The sequence below is a fragment of the Asterias rubens genome, chromosome 18 (assembly GCF_902459465.1).
Source record: "Asterias rubens chromosome 18, eAstRub1.3, whole genome shotgun sequence".
In the NCBI taxonomy this organism is placed as follows: domain Eukaryota; kingdom Metazoa; phylum Echinodermata; class Asteroidea; order Forcipulatida; family Asteriidae; genus Asterias; species Asterias rubens.
In genome coordinates this window covers 3,991,970-4,008,273 of record NC_047079.1, presented here as the reverse complement: position 1 = coordinate 4,008,273, position 16,304 = coordinate 3,991,970, and the positions used below count along the sequence as shown (strand labels likewise).

Genomic DNA, 16,304 nt, shown 5'->3' with positions numbered 1-16,304 from the left:
CAAGTGTTTGTATAGATGGGCGAGTCAATTTTAATAACAGAATCTATTTAATAAGTTATCAAAAGATTGTAAACAGACTGTTAATTAGTACTATTTAAATGTTCATGTAAATAATTGAGTCTAAGTAGTTGTAAAGTGACGTCAAAAAGTCTTTCAAATTTTTAGAGTCAATAGGTAGATTATCAGATGATAGATTATCGAGGGTGTTGTGGCCGAGCGGATAAGAGCACCGAACTGAAGCTCTGGTGTTTCTGTTCAGCAGAGTGTGGGTTCGAATCCCCGTCGGTCGTGACACTTTGTGCCCCTGAGCAAGACACTTAACTATAATTGCCTCTCTCCACCCAGGGGTGAATGGGTACCTGTGAGGGCAGAGATGGCTCTTGTGATTGATTTAGCCGAGTAGCGCATATTTGTTGCAAAGGCTGTATACTCTCAAGGAAGCTGAGATGGTTTTAGGAATGAGTTATTAAAGGCCCAGTGACCAGGGGTACTAATGTTGAAAGCGCTTTGAGACGCCCTTCAAAAACTGGTTATTATTATTATTATTAATATTATTAGATCATTTAGAATGAAAATGAAGGACATAAATTTTGTCTAGAGTTCGTTTAATTGATCAGTATTGTTAAATTGAGTGCCAAAAAAGTAATTGTATAATATTTGTTATATTGGGAAGATATGTTTGAATTGTTGAACTATTGAAATGGTTATGAAAGACACTTAAATCGTTGTCTGGAATCAATATCTATGATGATCTGCATTTATATCAAATTTATCCGCGATAAACATTTGTGAAGGTTTTAAACAATAATTAAGGCTTAAACTCGTATGTTTTGAATTTCAAGTGCAAAGATGAGACTTTCTGGGTTTTAAATTTTGTTAAAGTACAATTCCTTGTAGACTCATTGTGCAACATGTTCATAATTTATTTGTCAGTGTACAAGTATATTTTTCCATCTTCTTGTGGTCAAGCCAGTCCCTTCCCTTCACCCCCCCCCCTTTTGTCCCCCTATCCACTGTTTACCCCTTGCTTTTTCTGTACGCTTTCTAACCCCATTCATGTATTTCCACTTCACTGCTTATGTTTCACTTAGTTACCTGTTCATGTTTGTTGTGTTGTCATTTAGCCTTCGAGAAAGACTCTGCTAGGGTCGAAACGTCAGGCCATTAACTATTTTTTGCAAGTATATTTTGTGTCAAATCAAAAAATTTCATGTTGTCTGAAAACTTAAATGTGTTCTTTTTTGAACAGCCTCTTGTTTGATTGGATTAGTAAAATGTCCACACATACATTGAAACAAAAAGTGCACCGACACTTAGTTTTAACCACATTTGACATTTATTTACTCATTTAAAATGATATCGACTGTACATACATATTTAGATTAATATTGTCACATAAGCGTTGCGTTTAAATCTCAAAATAATGTCGTATCTCAAAAGAAAAATCAAAGTGCAAAAATGTTGCATCTTGTCCCCAAAGCTTGTGAGTGTGCATCCTGGATATACCAAGTCAGACAAGACAATTTGTGATATTCAAATTTGTTCATCAGAACATCGAAAGATCGGTTTATTATTAGGGAGTACTTGGCCGCTCTAGATATTTTTGCACTAACATACTAATATTCAAATCAGTAATAGGAGACTTTCCAACGCTAGGCGGCAGCAGACATACCGGGTAAATTTCCATTGTTTACGTAGTTCTGAACATGCGCATAATTCTGAGAACAATGGATTTACCCGGTAAGTCTGCTGCCCTCTATCGTCCCAGAAAGTCTCCCATTCAAGGAGGTAATACCAGAGTAGTTTTATTCACTGTTTTAAAGTCCTAATTAAAAAGACCTTTCATATCACAATTAAATTGTGTAAAAATAAACCGAAAGACCAAACAACTGTTGCTTCTGTTTTACCATTTTTGTACGTATGTCAGATTTCACCTATTCTTAGAATGCTCTCCTGCCCTCAGAAGATTCAATAAATCAACATTTTGAGTTGCTAGTAAAAGTATGACTGCTTAAAAAAAAGAGCTCATATTTTAAGTACTGCATAGATGTATGTAACACCTGTGAAAAAAATTATCTTGGGCTTTATCTATTCTTGGAACCAGAAATATGCAAGGGCACCATTTCAGCAACAAACTCTTTTGTTAATATATTGATAGCAAGGGTCATACTGCAAAAAAAAGGCATTCTAGAAAGAAGTCAAAATCTTATCCAAGAAAAATGTTTCTTGTGTCACTCCCAGTGTTGTAGCTAGGACATTCTTAGTGGTGGGCAGCTGAATTTAAGCGCACGTACTCTGTTATAAGGATTTTACTCACTCCCAAAAATCTTAATAACAAACTTTCTAGGGAGTGACACAAGAACCTTTTTTTCTTAAAGTATTTTTATTTATTTCGATGGCGTCAACATGTACATATGAAAGACATGGGTTACCTCACTGTTAGGTGTATATAATATGGAAGCTTTTTGAGACATTTTGGAGTATATGCATCAATAGGAGAGTTTGATTTATAAGTTTTCACAAAGTGAGAACGTAGGAGAATGAACCTAACTTTTCTGGCACTACAACATAACAAAAAAAGATCCAGTTAAAGTTGCCACACGCTGTTGTCAACTCAGCAAAATATTTTTTTTTAGAATCACACATAGCTCAGTTCACATAATGTTGATAGTTGATTCATTTATAGCCCGACTCTAGTATGCGGCAGCGCAACAACCTGGGTCGACTGAGTGAGTGAGTGAGTTGATTCAACTGATAAAGAATAGATGTACATGTAGTGTTCTGCTGACTCTAGTTGACTCTGTTGACTTTGTTTTGACTCAGTTTGAGTTATCAGGTTGATAGTAGTTTTCAGCCAAAATTCGGACATCCTGAGACCTATGCTTTTAGACCATGTGAACTTTGTCTACAATAAGTGTGACCTTGTACATTCTTTGAGTATTCTGGCAGGCAAGATACTACACTGGTCATATGGGAAAGTTGACATTTTGTGTCATAATCTCCACATAAATCCAAGAGTTATGAAAGTAAAAGCTGGACAAGTTTTTAGATGTGCCCCCTTTCATCATATCAAAAGTTGATAAAAACTAGACAGTGCGATCTCCATAAAATATAGGATTTTATGTTTTCTTCCATTAGGCCGTGTACAAATCATGCCTGCAGGAAGTCCAGGCTCTGTGGCTCTTTTGTAAACATGTGATGTCACGGGTCACATCGTCTATTCAACTCTGGGTATTTCGACTGAGGAAAGCTGATGAAGCCTCTGAATGTTGGCTCTATCTCCTCCCTTAAGCCTGGTTCATACTTCCTGCGAATGCAAATGCGATTCAACCTTGGACTTCACAAATTCACAACAAATAATTCAGTTGAAATGTGCTTAACTCCTGCGAGACATTTACTGCGAAATCAACCCTGTGACGTTAACATTCCCTTCGCATTCGCAGGAAGTATGAACCCGGCTTTAATCTTCAGCTATATCTGTTGAAATCAGGGCCCAATTTCATAGAGCTGCTAAACACACAAATTTGCTTAGCATAAAATTTCTTCCTTGATAAAAACAGGATTACCAACAAAATTTCCATTTGTTGCATATTTCTTGTTACTGGTATTTAGCTGTTGTTTGCTTATCCTGAAAATCACGTTGAAATTTGGTTGGTAATCCTATTTTTATCAAGGAAGAAATTTCATGCTCAGCAAATTTTTGTGCTCAGCAGCTCTATGAAATTGGGCCCAGCTAGTAAACTAAGCTACAGGTTTGTTGACTATAAATATCAACTCGGCCTTTACATACTGATGTTAAGTTGAAAGTTGAGCGATTCAGCAAACGTGGATCTGGCAGGTGGATCACGACTCTCCAACCTTCAGCCTCTTTATTCAACACGACAACATTTTAGTTCATAAAAAAAAAGTTATTAAATCGGTTGACAAACTCGAGTCAATATGTTGAGCTCCTTAAGCTCCTTGGTGATGTTAAAAATCTTTATCCTCTATTTTTCGAAACATTAGTTGATTACAATGTCAATCAGCTAATGAGCTCGGGAAATGTGTGGATGACGATTCCTTAGTTTCCAAACTTTTCACTCAACACACAAAATTGTTGTTGATAAGAAAATTAAATTCTTGAAGACGATGGTGACTTCCCAACCTCCGTCCTTCATGAAGAATATTTTCCAGTTGAGAACAACAAGATAAATCTGGTGATGGGCTGGTTCAGACAACAAGGTCTAGCCTAGATCCTCCTAAAACATGTTAGTGGATAACAAGTTGAATCGGTTGATAGGTACAGGCCTTGCTAGTGAATGACGAGTCCCCAATCTTCATCCGCTTACCTTCAACACACACACATTAGTTGATAACAAGTTGAACCAAGTTGATAGGTCACGTGTCTTGGCTCGAGGAAGACGCTTCTCCGATCTTTTGCTTCTTCTTTTTCCGAATGGCGTCAAGCGTCTCTTCAACTGAGCGTTTGTCCATTTTGTTTTCACTTGGAACTGTCATAGACAACAAAATATTTCAGTTACATGTATATCTTAACCCTCTCACTGATCTCCTAGGCTACATACAAAGCTGCAAAGTGCACTGAAAAGACCGTATTGAATAACCCCTTTGTTGCTATGAGAGTCACCATCTTGTAGTTGTAGGGCAAACCGTATGCGTGTCCAAACGCGTACATCAATGAAGCACGCAGCACTTCCCGTTTGATACATGTATCTACGGCACATGCATGCACACACGCACCCACACCCACACGCACTGACGCCATCTTGAAGGTCAGATATTTGAACGGTGACGTCATATTCAATGAGGTCTATATACAATAATAATAAAAGGCAGAGGCCCGAGGCCTCTATGGCCCCTGTTCGTTGCCTATAGTGCCTTTGAAATGCTCAAGTACAATTTCCTCTTTACAAAAGGAGAAAATGCCTTGGTGCCCTTGCCCTTGTAAAAACGAAAGATACAGGTCGGAAAATGTTACAGGGAATAACAATGCAACTTCATTAACAAACACTGGATCCTAGCACTCATAAACATAACAAAAATGGAATTAAAAAAGGATGAACATGGGGGGGGGGAAGAATTTTTTAACAAACAATAGGCCTAACAGATAAAAAAGCAGAATGGAGTAATCAAAATTGACAGTGGAAAACGGGATTTACCAAATAGTTTGAGTTGATTTAAAGTTTGATTAAGCTCTGTGGGCTGCAGAGATTTCAGATTATGTGGCAGGTTGTTCCGAGCCTGATACCCCTGAAATAAAAGGTTCTTCTTCCACTTTCTGTTCTAGGGAAGTGGAAGGACCATATAATCAACAGTATTGTTCCTAGTTCAGTGACAGGGTTCTTCTTCTGCTTCCATAAAAGTAGTCCACCATCTGGTGTATTACGTACTGTTGTTGTTGTGTGCATGCGAGGGTGTGGATACGTACATGTACGTGTACATACATGTACAGTGCACGTTGGTGAACAGTGAACATAGAGTGCGGCTAAAAACAGCTCAGGCTGACCTAGCGGAGCTAGACTGACTGTACACCTCGCTTAAAACTACAACTAGCAAGAGTTGTGCAGTTGATAAGGTCTTCTGGGAGATTGTTCCATATCCTGATGCTACTGTGAAAGAATGACTACTGGTAGACCCCTGTCCTGATGAATAGTATCATGTATTTGTAAGAATTACCCCTCAGAGAAACGGTGCATGGTGCCAGAAATGTTATTCACTAACGGAAAAAAACAAACATTTGTCTTCTCACCGTTTCCAAACTGTTTGTTTGGGGTCAGGTTCTTGGCAGCTTCCAATGCACTCTCCTCACCAATGATGCTCTTATACTTGGCTTGGTAGTTTGAGTTTGGAACGAATTTGTGAGGGTCGGAAGCTAGACGTTTTCTCTCATTCTCTTCGTCTAATGCCTAAAAAAAAAAGAATCATTTAGACACATTAACTTTGAAGATAAGAAAAGCCTATTAATAATATACACTGACCTTTTTTTTTAAATTGAGGAACATTGCTGTACTTAGTGGACTGATTCCTTTCATCTAACTTGATTTATTACGGTTGTGAAGCCAAGTACTCTCAGGTTACTAGCCCAGAACCCCATGGATAGAAGACAAAGAAGGAAGTTTCAGAAAAACCCAGAGCAGGCCTGTAGGTAGGTTTCATTTTGAAAGGGCAAGGTGAAGACATTTTCTCCTTGATAAAGGGCACCCTACATGTATGACGACATTGTCAATTTCTACTGGAGCATTTTAAGTGCACCAAGGCAATACCCAGGGCCCAAATTTCATAGAGCTGCTCAGCACATACAATTTGCTTAGCATGAAATTTCTTCCTTGATAAAAGCAGGATTACCAACCAAATTTCTGTTTGTTGCATATTGCTTGTTACTGGCATTCAGCTGTTGTTTGCTTATCCTGAAAATCATGTGGAAATTTGGTTGGTAACCCTGTTTCTATCAAGGAAGAAATTTCATTGTTACCTCCGTGCAGAATCAGGCCTGTCAGCGAATTATACCAGGGAAAACCCAAACAATCAAGTAGGAACTAATAAAGTATAAACCCAATAAGCCATTTGCATGTTAGATTTGAATATTGTCTGGTACAATGACGTGCTTGATCACAAGTTGCCAATTAAATTTGAATAGACTAATCCATTAGGCTCCGCCCCTGATGCACGTGTGAGCAAGAACACGTGAACCTCTCCAATGCCTTTCTGCACAATCTGCCGCGCGCGCCAAGCATACGTGCACGCATGTCGGACCTTATTTGTCGGACCTTCGTTGCGTTGTGATTGGTCAATATGCAATGGGGCGGAGCTTAATGGATCGGTCTATTCATCAGACTATAGAGACAGTTGCTATGTCACATGATTCGGGGCAAGCTTTTGTATAGGAACCTCCAGATGAGCAGACCCTGGTACCATTATGACATACATCTCCATACAAACAATTGTATAGAGGTGTTCACCGTCTCTTGACATAACTTCGTTAAAAGCTTGCCCCGAATCATGTTACATAGCAACTGTCTCTATAGTCTGGTGAACACGCAAATGGCTTATTCATATGGTGCCTCTGATGAACTACCAACTTGGGTCCCTGAGGTGGAAAATACCATAACAAAAGGGTCTTGCAGAACTCCTCCTGAAAGCTCTACTTCCTCAGTATTAAGAAGTATTGCAGGAGGTCAAGATTACTCACCTTTTGCTTGGCAAATTCTTTTGCTTTCTCCGCATCCCATGTTTCTCCTCTTCGATACGCATCCAATTCATCATCTGTTGGTGCATACTCCTGCAAATCAAGTAACCAAATCAATCAATCAATCAATCAATCTATCAAATACAACCAAGCAATCAATAAGTCATTTTATTAATGAAATGTATCAATTTCCATTATCTGTTTTCTGCAAAGCAAGTGACGTCATCAATAATAAATTTATCAGCCAACGATGGGAGACTTTTAGACGATCCTTTTTCACAGTAGTGTGCGTGTTCAGACCTACGCGTACAATACTGAGAATGCGCGCGCACGCTCAGAGCCACAAAAAAGGACTATTATGTCTGCTGCCACCAGCGTCTCAATAGCCTCCTATTGATCAGTTATTCAAGTTTCCCTGTTGAATGAAAGGCATTCTCCGCATCCCATGTTTCTCCTCCACCCAGGGGTAAAATGGGTACCTGTGAGGGCAGAGTTGGTTCTTGTGATGGATTATCCTTGATTGCGCTACATATTTGGCGGCACAGGCTGAATACTGACCAGGAAGCTGAGATGGTTTAAGGAATGATTTAAGGCCCAGTGACCAGGGGTAATAATGTTGAAGCGCCATGAGCCTTACTGCATGACGGACCTGAGCTTTTTAAAAGAAGCCACTATTATTATTCAGTTATCACGTTGGTTCATAGTCCTGAAATTCAATATTAACAAATTTGCCTCAGTGTGGCACTACAAGATGCTTCGCCTTACACATTTTTAAAACTCACCTTTTTAAAAAGAATAATGAACCTGTTGACTTCCATCTCTCCGAATGAAAACGATGTTAGACCTGCTACTTCAGCAACGTCATGTCTGTATGCAAAACAAAACAAAAGTGGAAATGACATTAAGAAATAAGGTGCATTAACATGGACATTCTTAAAACTTCTTATAAACCGCATTCTACAATAAAATATCAATGGACTTTGTAAGTGCCCTGATCATTGTGCCAATAACATCCCTTTAATCTTTCTCCGCACCCTTGGGAGCATACAGTTGCTGTGGCCATCCGAAGGTTATGTCATGCCTGAGTGAAGAGAAGCAATAGTAAAGCATCTTGCTCAAAAATAGTAAAGAACAGTATAGCATCTTGCTCAAGAAGCGAGTGTCATGACCAGGATTCGAGCCAACACTCCGATGACTTAACCACCAGAACTTAAATTTGATGCTCTACACCACTCAGCCATGACACACCCTTTAGTGTAGTTTCTTGCAGTGTCTTGCCGATCCCGGTCATGATACTTGTCACCCTGAGCAAGACATTTTACCACAATTTCTTCAAATGGGACTTGAAGCCTACAATGTAGGTTCTATGTGTTGCGAATGCATGGCAGGTACAGTAGGAACCAATTTGTTTTGCTGTTTTCTGAACAAGTTGAAAATTCCATTGGTGACTATGTAACCAGGGGAATGTTGCCACTTACTCTTGGGATTTAGAATAGTGTTAACCCCTTCACAGTCCAGAAGGATCTAGGCATTGGTATCATCCACTAGGAGCCTGACGTCGATTTCACAAAACTCTTCCTAACTTAAGACTAATCTTAGGACTTCGGACGAGTCCCAACCCTGCACTGCAGACCTCAAGTTTAATCCTCAGTTAGGACGAGTTACTCGTCCTAGCTCGACATAAGACGAGTCCTCGACTCTTTGTGAAATCGACCCCTGGCTGGTACCTGAGCAGAAGGCACTGCCTTACAAATTTGTTGAAGCAACTATGGTTCAGTGCCTTTCTCAAGTCAAGGGCACAATTGTCTTGACCCGGATTCTGACCCACACTCAGCTGCTTACAACACCATAACTCGGGTCCGGTGAACAAACGACATGATTCTTGTCACCACAAACGATGATTCTGCATCAATATTTTAATTACACTGCCTTCCCTTTTTTTAAAAACAAATCATTGACTTACAAAATTGTTCTGGAGATCCTTTCCATAGGGTCATATCTCAGGCGAGTTCGGCTGGCATCGTTGATAAACTCGTTCACCTCCTTCTCAATTTTTTCTCTGAAGTCATTCTTTTTTTTCTTTTCTTCTGTTTTAATTTTTTCAAACTGCTTTTTCCTCTCTGAAAAAATAAATAAATAATAATCCACATTATTTCATTCGATCATTGAATGATCAATTCATTGAGATATCCCATTTGTAAAAATGAGTGAAAAAGTGGTGGCAGGATACGGAAAGTTATCAAACATTTTCCTCTCAAAAAACACAATAATGTAGTCTTGGACTGGAAATAAGCAGTTCTAAATAACCCCCTCCCTCCATCCATTCAAGCAAACCCGCCATCCAAATTAATTTACTTGTCAAAATTTCAGTATCCGTGATAAATAGCGCCCTCTTTTGTTTACAAAATAAAGCTGCCAGTCTGAAATAATGATTTCCTTTATTTCTAGTTATTAGGTAAATTCTACCCTGTCCTTCAATAACGTCTTCATTGAGTTTTTCCACCAATATCTGAGTATTATCTTAACCTACCTTTAGCCTGTTTCTTTTCTTTGTCTCCAACAGAGGGAGGTTTTTCCATGTAACCTAAAATACTTCCAAGCAAATCCATTTTTGCAGGTATTTTATCTGGCCCGGGGTTGGATTTGATTATAAAAGAAAAAATATTATTTGCAGCCTATATAAAAATAAAAAAAATAACACTAATAAACAAAAATATTTATACAAATCACTGTATTTTTGTCTTTATTTAAACTATTATCTACTGAAAAATATTGTGTGTTCTATCTGTTAAATTAAAACAGTTTTTGACTATGCCAGAAAATGTTGAGCAGAAATAGTCAGATCCCCCATCTAATAAAATTTAACTCGATGTATAGTGTACGGGAACATGACCACAACGCATTAACTATGCTGACTGGACGTTGAAATAACCGAGCAAAAGTAACACAAACTACCCCAGAAAACGTGACAAATGGCGACTCCTGGAGGGGCAGTACTTCCCAATCAAGATGAGATTGAAGAAGATGCATCTGAACTGAAATTTTCTAAAGGTTTAGTGACGTTTTGGGGGTTTATTCTAGATTTCATAAGGTTTTGCCTGAGAAATAACAAATCAAAGGAATAAGCGTACGGCAGTTAGGCTAAATCCGTGTATTTCCGACATCTCTTTCTTTGTTGTACCATTGTAATTGTAACTAATGTATTTTGTACAAAACAAAATAATAAAAGTCAATGTTTTATACAATGTATTTGTTGATTAGGCCAATTTGTAATCTAGAAACTGTTTTGTTGGAAACTTTGGTTTTATTATCAAGATTCAAGTTATATTATAAACTTTTTTGTAATAAAATAATTTGTTTTTTATTTTTGCAAATATTTGGACTGATGTCCGATGGTAAAAGCTTTAAAGGAGACCCATAATTTTGTAGGAACAAACTACCACCATCTCAGTATTTTCAAGTGCATGAATCTCTCCTAAGAAAGTGAAATAATTGATCCAAGTTTTATATATCATCACACACCAGGGTCCCGCATCTCCGTTTGAAATTAATTAGTTTACACTTACAGTGGTCCACTGGCCAAATGCCATTTCAAACAATAAGGACCAGTCATAAGTCGATATTCTTTCAAGCCAGGTGGTTCGGCGGCAAGTCATTGAAAAAGTTGAAGGCAAATCCTGCCCACAAAACAGCACTTTAAAGAATAAGGTTTACATTATGTATGAAACTTATGAATTTCCTATTTTGATTTTTCTATTCAAGAATTTGAGCAAGCGGAGACGTTACTGAACTCCGAGGTTCGTATGCTCCTTGAGCATCGGAAGCAGCAGAATGAGAGCCAAGAAGAAGAGCAGGAGCTGAGCGAAGTCTTCATGAAAACCCTAAACTACACAGAAAGATTCTCCAGATTTAAGAACAGGGAGACAATAGCGGATGTTAGAGGGTAAGAATCCAATCACGGAGGTAGGGCTCCAGACACTGGATCCCTGACAACCTGGAGTCTGAAGCCCGATTCATACTTCCTACGAATGCAAATGCGATACAAATGTTGACGTCACAAATCCGCAACGAATAATTCGCAGCAGTTGAGTTCAGTTGTGCTCAACTCTCTTGCGAATATCGCAGCGAAAACAGAGTTGTGACATCAAATTCGCATTGCATTCGTATTCGCAGGAACTGAAGTATGAACCAGGCTTATTTCATAGTTCTGCTTACCCCCCGAGTTCTGCGCTTGCGATCACCATTCTGCGCTTACAGGGCAAGCACCAAATTCCTGCGCTAGCTGTGTTAAGCGAAGAATGCATGGTAACTTAGAGTACGGACACGCAAAAGCAAACATTTCCTGTAATACAGGTGAAACACGCTTGAAGTTGATGTATCAAGATATTATTAAGATTTCACCATCCAGAATTGACTGATTCAACCAGGTTTTCGCAGAGACAGTACATGTACACACTACACAGTGCCTGGTTATTTAGAATGGCATGGATGATACAGTGTGTAGATTGTCTCTTTAAATATCAATTTTGTTTTCCATACGCAAATTTTGTTTTCAATATGTAATTATATTTTTATTATCCCCAGCCTCTTACAACAACAGAAGCTGCATAAATTTGAGCTTGCGTCGTTAGCAAACCTCTGCCCTGAGAATGCTGAGGAAGCCAAGGCCTTGGTTCCAAGGTAAGGACAACTAGTGCCAATTATTCTCCAAGTTCAGAGCCGTTTAAAATGTGCGCAGCTAACGCACGATAGATTTGTGTGGTTTGTATGCCTCTCTCGAACTTTGCTTGTCAGCCACAGTCGACATTACACAACGTCTACCAAGGGGGTCAATCCCCCCGATGGAATGAGGTCTACAAATGTATCTGCTGCCACCTAGTGTTGTAAATGTAGTGTTCACCCTCATCTCGACCATTTTAACCTAAAACAAATTGGTAATTTTCAAAGACAAGTATTACCACACCTGAAGTAACCCAACATATACATGAAATAACAAACCTGTGATGATTTTAAGCTCAATCTGTCATTGGGGCCATAAGAACAAAATAAATAAACCTTAAAATTATTTCCCTGTTTTCAGAAAACATTGAGTTTTGGACTTGAAGATCAAAACAAATTTTTTACTTGTTTCTTAAAACTGTTTGATTTCGAGGGAGTTTTACTTGGGACGTGTAAGTTGTGTGCAAATTTGTGAACATTTATGTTTTTGTTGGTAACAAGTAATGGGGAGCTGTTGTTAGTGTAAAACATTGTGAGAAACGGCTCCCTCTAAAGTAATGTAGTTTTCAAGAAAGAAGTTATTTTCCATAAATTTGATTTTGAGACCTCAGAATTATATTTCAAGGTCTCGAAATCAAGCATCTGAAAGCACACAACTTCGTGAGACAAGGGTGTGTTTTTTATCTTGCAACTTCGACGACCAATTGAGCTCAAATTTTCACAGGTTTGTAACTTTATGCATGTGTTGAGATACAACAAGTGAGAAGACTGGTCTTTGACAATTACCAATAGTGTCCAGTATCATTAACTCGTGTGGTCTTCTTTCCTTTCCTTAAAGCCTTGAAGGACGATTTGAAGATGAAGCACTTCAGGAGGTCTTAGACAACATCCAGACTAAGAGAAGCTTCCAGTATTAAGACATTCAAGATGTTGTCGTGTCGAAGTAAAAAAAACGTTTCTCGTCGCATACTTTTTGTGTATGTCATCCGGCTATAAAGCCAGATGCAGCATTTTGACAATTTCAAACTTATGCGTAATGAAGTGCTTTCTTTATGCACAGCGTTTAGACAATTTCAAACTTGTGCGTAATGAAGTGCTATTTTAGGAGATTTTGCACAATGTTTTTTACGAAGATGTAGTACCTCTTTCAATCAAATGGAAAAAAAACGGATGGTCAACAATTGCCTGTGGAAAAGTATTTGTTGTAGAATTTTCTTGTCTTAGTTTCACAACACCAATATCTAAGAAAACTGGACACAGATCGTCTTTCATTTGTCTTGTTCTTACTTCATTTGAACCATTGACACCCCTCCACCGACAGACACCACATGTGGCTAATGTCTACCATTCTAATTTGGAGAAAATGCTAAGAAAAAATTATTGAAAGTTATTAAAGGGTAGGTACACAAATATTAACTTAAAACTGAATTGGTAATGAGCATTGGAGAGCTGTTGATAGTGTAAAACATTGTGAGAAACAGCTCCCTCTAAAGTAGCATAGATTTTGAGAAAGAGGTAATTTCTCACTAAAATAATAAAAGACTTCTAGCTAGAAGTCTTTTATTTTGATCGGAAAGCACACAAATTCGTCCAACAAGGGTGTTTTTTCTTTCATCATTTTCTCCCAACGTCGATGACCAATTGGGGTCAAATTTTCACAGGTTTGTTATTTTATGCATACGTTGAGATACACCAAGTGAGAACACTGGTCTTTGACAATTACCAATAGTGTACCTTCCCTTTAAGTCTTTGAGGTACTCGGTGCTAAGGATCAGACGTGCCTCCAAAACACGGTGCAAGGGTAAAATCCAAATTATAGTAAGTGTGTAAAGTCTGTGTCGCCTAAAATGTACGACACAAAAAGACATCGACTCCCAAAATGGTTTAACCAAGATTATAGTGATGATGACGTCGGGTGCATGTGGTCAACAGGTAGTGTGGTTCCTTTATGTAGTGCAAATTTTATCAGTCATTAATACTGTCCAGATATAGGGAACCATACAGGGACAGTTGGTTAAACATTGGTTTGGAGCTCCATTGGTTGAAAAGAGGGTGTAAAATATTGTAAATAAGTATGTACTTTTAGAACCTACTGTTTTTGTTAAACGGTCGAGTAGTAAATAAAAAGCAACAGAAGGTATATCTTGAGCTTCTTGACTGATTCTTTATTTTAAAATTGTATTTTTGTTTTAATATAGGTGTTAAATTTGCATTGTGGAAAAATAATATTTATGTGGGTTTTACCCACACACCGATAAGTGTTGGCACTGGTTACTATTTCCCCGAGTTGCTAACACATCGGAGTAAGGGTAAAACCCAAAAAAAAAATTATTATTTTTAAAAGGTGAAGTTATGAAAAGTCCCTGGGCAATGGGCCATATTTTTGACCGCGTGAGGGCGCTCTCAATCACTTCCGGAGGTATATTCATTCATACGTTAAAACAGTTTTTAAAGATTGGAACACATTATAACCACAGACATCTAATCCATCACAGACAATAAGACTTTAAAAGGAGCCGTTTAATCCACCTCTAAAGCAAATTGAAACTACGGCGCAACAAAAGTGACAGAACGCCTATTAATTTGTGCAGGGCGAATCGCGTGTACCCCCGGAAGTGATCAAAATACTATTTATAGCGCCCCCGCGCGGTCAAAAATAAGGGGCATTAGACAAAAAAGAAATAAAAAAACCGATTGATCATCTGCTCCCTCATTCCTTTTTTTTTTAGTCTGCATCCTTTTTTTTTTTACTATTTTTTATTTTACAGTTTTTTTTTCAAAGAGACAAATTTTCTGTGTCTTTGTCTTTTAAGAACTTGCATTTGTAACTACATACAGTTGGTGGTGACTTTAAACTGAATAATTGGTGGCCAGTTTGATTTAAAATGCCTGGTGGCCACCTTAAAAATAAAAGATAAACAATTAATAAATAAATAAAAGGCCCTCAACCCGGCAATCAACTGGTATTTTGTTTTTACTTAGCCTTAATGTGGAAAGAGTTTAACACATCGAGGCAGGTTCTATAATTATAGAGACTTTGTTTTATTGCTTCTAAACGCTAATTAGTTGGCTACGATTACATTGATATTTATATTATTGGGCTGCAAAATAATCTTATGAGGGCGCTTTCTAAACATTATTCCCAACATTGCAAAGTGTTTATAATAATAAATAGTATCTAATTTCCCGTAAAATAAAATAGCTGGGAAAAAATTAGAACTTTTTGTGTTAGTTGCGGACCCTTTACTTTATACTCATAATGGACTGGACATTATGTACCTTTCTAATAGTAATAAAACGCCCTCTCGCTTCATCAAGGTAGAAACTAAGTTTTTTAAAGCTTTTATTGAATGTTAAGCGTTCGCGGGACGGAGAGTTTTTATTTTTGATAATACACACACATAATACTAATGGATCCGGATCCCTAGCCTGCTGTCAAGGTATTCGTGGCTAGGACAGCTACGTAGAGCCGCAATCCAAAGCGACTGGAAGAGGAGACCACGCGTGCGAGTGAGTTTCGCCACTCGGTGCGTGGTCTCCCCTTCCAGTCGCCTGGGAGTTGTCCAAACCCTATAAAAGGTTAGATCAACACAGGCCAATTTCCCGACGCTCTGCTGTTCACCAACACCGAGTTGGCGTTCTGTTAATTTTTGTGACAATTTTCAAATATTTCTTCCCCGTTTTTATAAACAATAATAGACAACGGGATATCAAGATGATTTTTAGGCAAATTGTTTCGCAATTTAAAGAATTTACTCACAAAAACAAACTGGGTTACTGAGTTTTTGCAAAGAAGGCGAACGCCCAACAACATCACCTCACTCATAGATTCTCAGTGCGTAAAACATAAACGAAACCTCAGTACATAATTGCTGCTAATAACTGCAGCAGCAGGAAGCCGTATGTGTAAAAGTGGTTGCCGTGTTGAGTGTACCATGCGTATACCAACGCCAACTGTTTGTTAGGGTAGGCCTATACACAAACACAAGTCTGAAGTCCCCTCATTATATGATATGATCCAGAACTGTACTTTTTCAAAAACACACACTCTGAAAACTTCCGAATCAGAATTGACCCGGTTCTGATCAAGAAAGGGTCAAACTGACACAGAATTCCTTCTAATTAAAGGCAGTGGACACTATTGGTAATTACTCAAAATAATTATTAGAATATAAACCTTAATTGGTATTAAACAAGTAATGGGGAGCTGTTGATAGTATAAAACATTGTGAGAAACGGCGCCCTCTGAAGTGACATAGTTTTCGGGAAAGAAGTAATTTTCCACGAATTTGATTTCGAGACCTTAGATTTAGAACTTGAGGTCTCGAAATCAAGCATATGAAAGCACACAAAAACGTGTGACAAGGGTGTCTTTTTTTTATAAATATTCTCTCGCAGCTTC

General features: G+C 38.2%; 2 protein-coding genes across 2 annotated transcripts; one reads left to right on the top strand and one right to left on the bottom strand.

The window, feature by feature from the left end:
* Positions 1–3,663: 3,663 nt before the first annotated feature.
* Positions 3,664–9,814, bottom strand: LOC117302463 (sperm-associated antigen 7 homolog). The gene is made up of 6 exons (XM_033786417.1): positions 9,714–9,814; positions 9,147–9,303; positions 7,966–8,050; positions 7,187–7,276; positions 5,747–5,903; positions 3,664–4,490 (listed from the first exon to the last, which is right to left on the bottom strand). Exons 1-6 carry the CDS (start codon positions 9,790–9,792, stop codon positions 4,378–4,380), a joined length of 681 nt encoding a protein of 226 aa, XP_033642308.1. The 5' UTR covers positions 9,793–9,814; the 3' UTR covers positions 3,664–4,377.
* A 271-nt stretch (positions 9,815–10,085) lies between these two features.
* LOC117302363 (DNA-directed RNA polymerase II subunit RPB4-like) lies at positions 10,086–13,382 on the top strand. Its single transcript, XM_033786284.1, has 4 exons — positions 10,086–10,234; positions 10,946–11,126; positions 11,768–11,863; positions 12,741–13,382. Exons 1-4 carry the CDS (start codon positions 10,156–10,158, stop codon positions 12,817–12,819), a joined length of 435 nt encoding a protein of 144 aa, XP_033642175.1. The 5' UTR covers positions 10,086–10,155; the 3' UTR covers positions 12,820–13,382.
* Positions 13,383–16,304: the final 2,922 nt, after the last annotated feature.

Excerpts from the sequence above, each read along its gene's own strand:
- LOC117302463 (XM_033786417.1), bottom strand. The coding sequence starts at position 9,792 with ATGGATTTGCTTGGAAGTATTTTAGGTTACATGGAAAAACCTCCCTCT. Across the intron at positions 9,304-9,713 it reads AGAAAAGAAACAGGCTAAAG|AGAGGAAAAAGCAGTTTGAA; the intron begins GTAGGTTAAGAT and ends TTATTTTTTCAG. Across the intron at positions 7,277-7,965 it reads TCATTATTCTTTTTAAAAAG|GAGTATGCACCAACAGATGA; the intron begins GTGAGTTTTAAA and ends CTTGATTTGCAG.
- LOC117302363 (XM_033786284.1), top strand. The coding sequence starts at position 10,156 with ATGGCGACTCCTGGAGGGGCAGTACTTCCCAATCAAGATGAGATTGAA. Across the intron at positions 10,235-10,945 it reads TGAACTGAAATTTTCTAAAG|AATTTGAGCAAGCGGAGACG; the intron begins GTTTAGTGACGT and ends TTTCTATTCAAG. Across the intron at positions 11,127-11,767 it reads ACAATAGCGGATGTTAGAGG|CCTCTTACAACAACAGAAGC; the intron begins GTAAGAATCCAA and ends TATTATCCCCAG.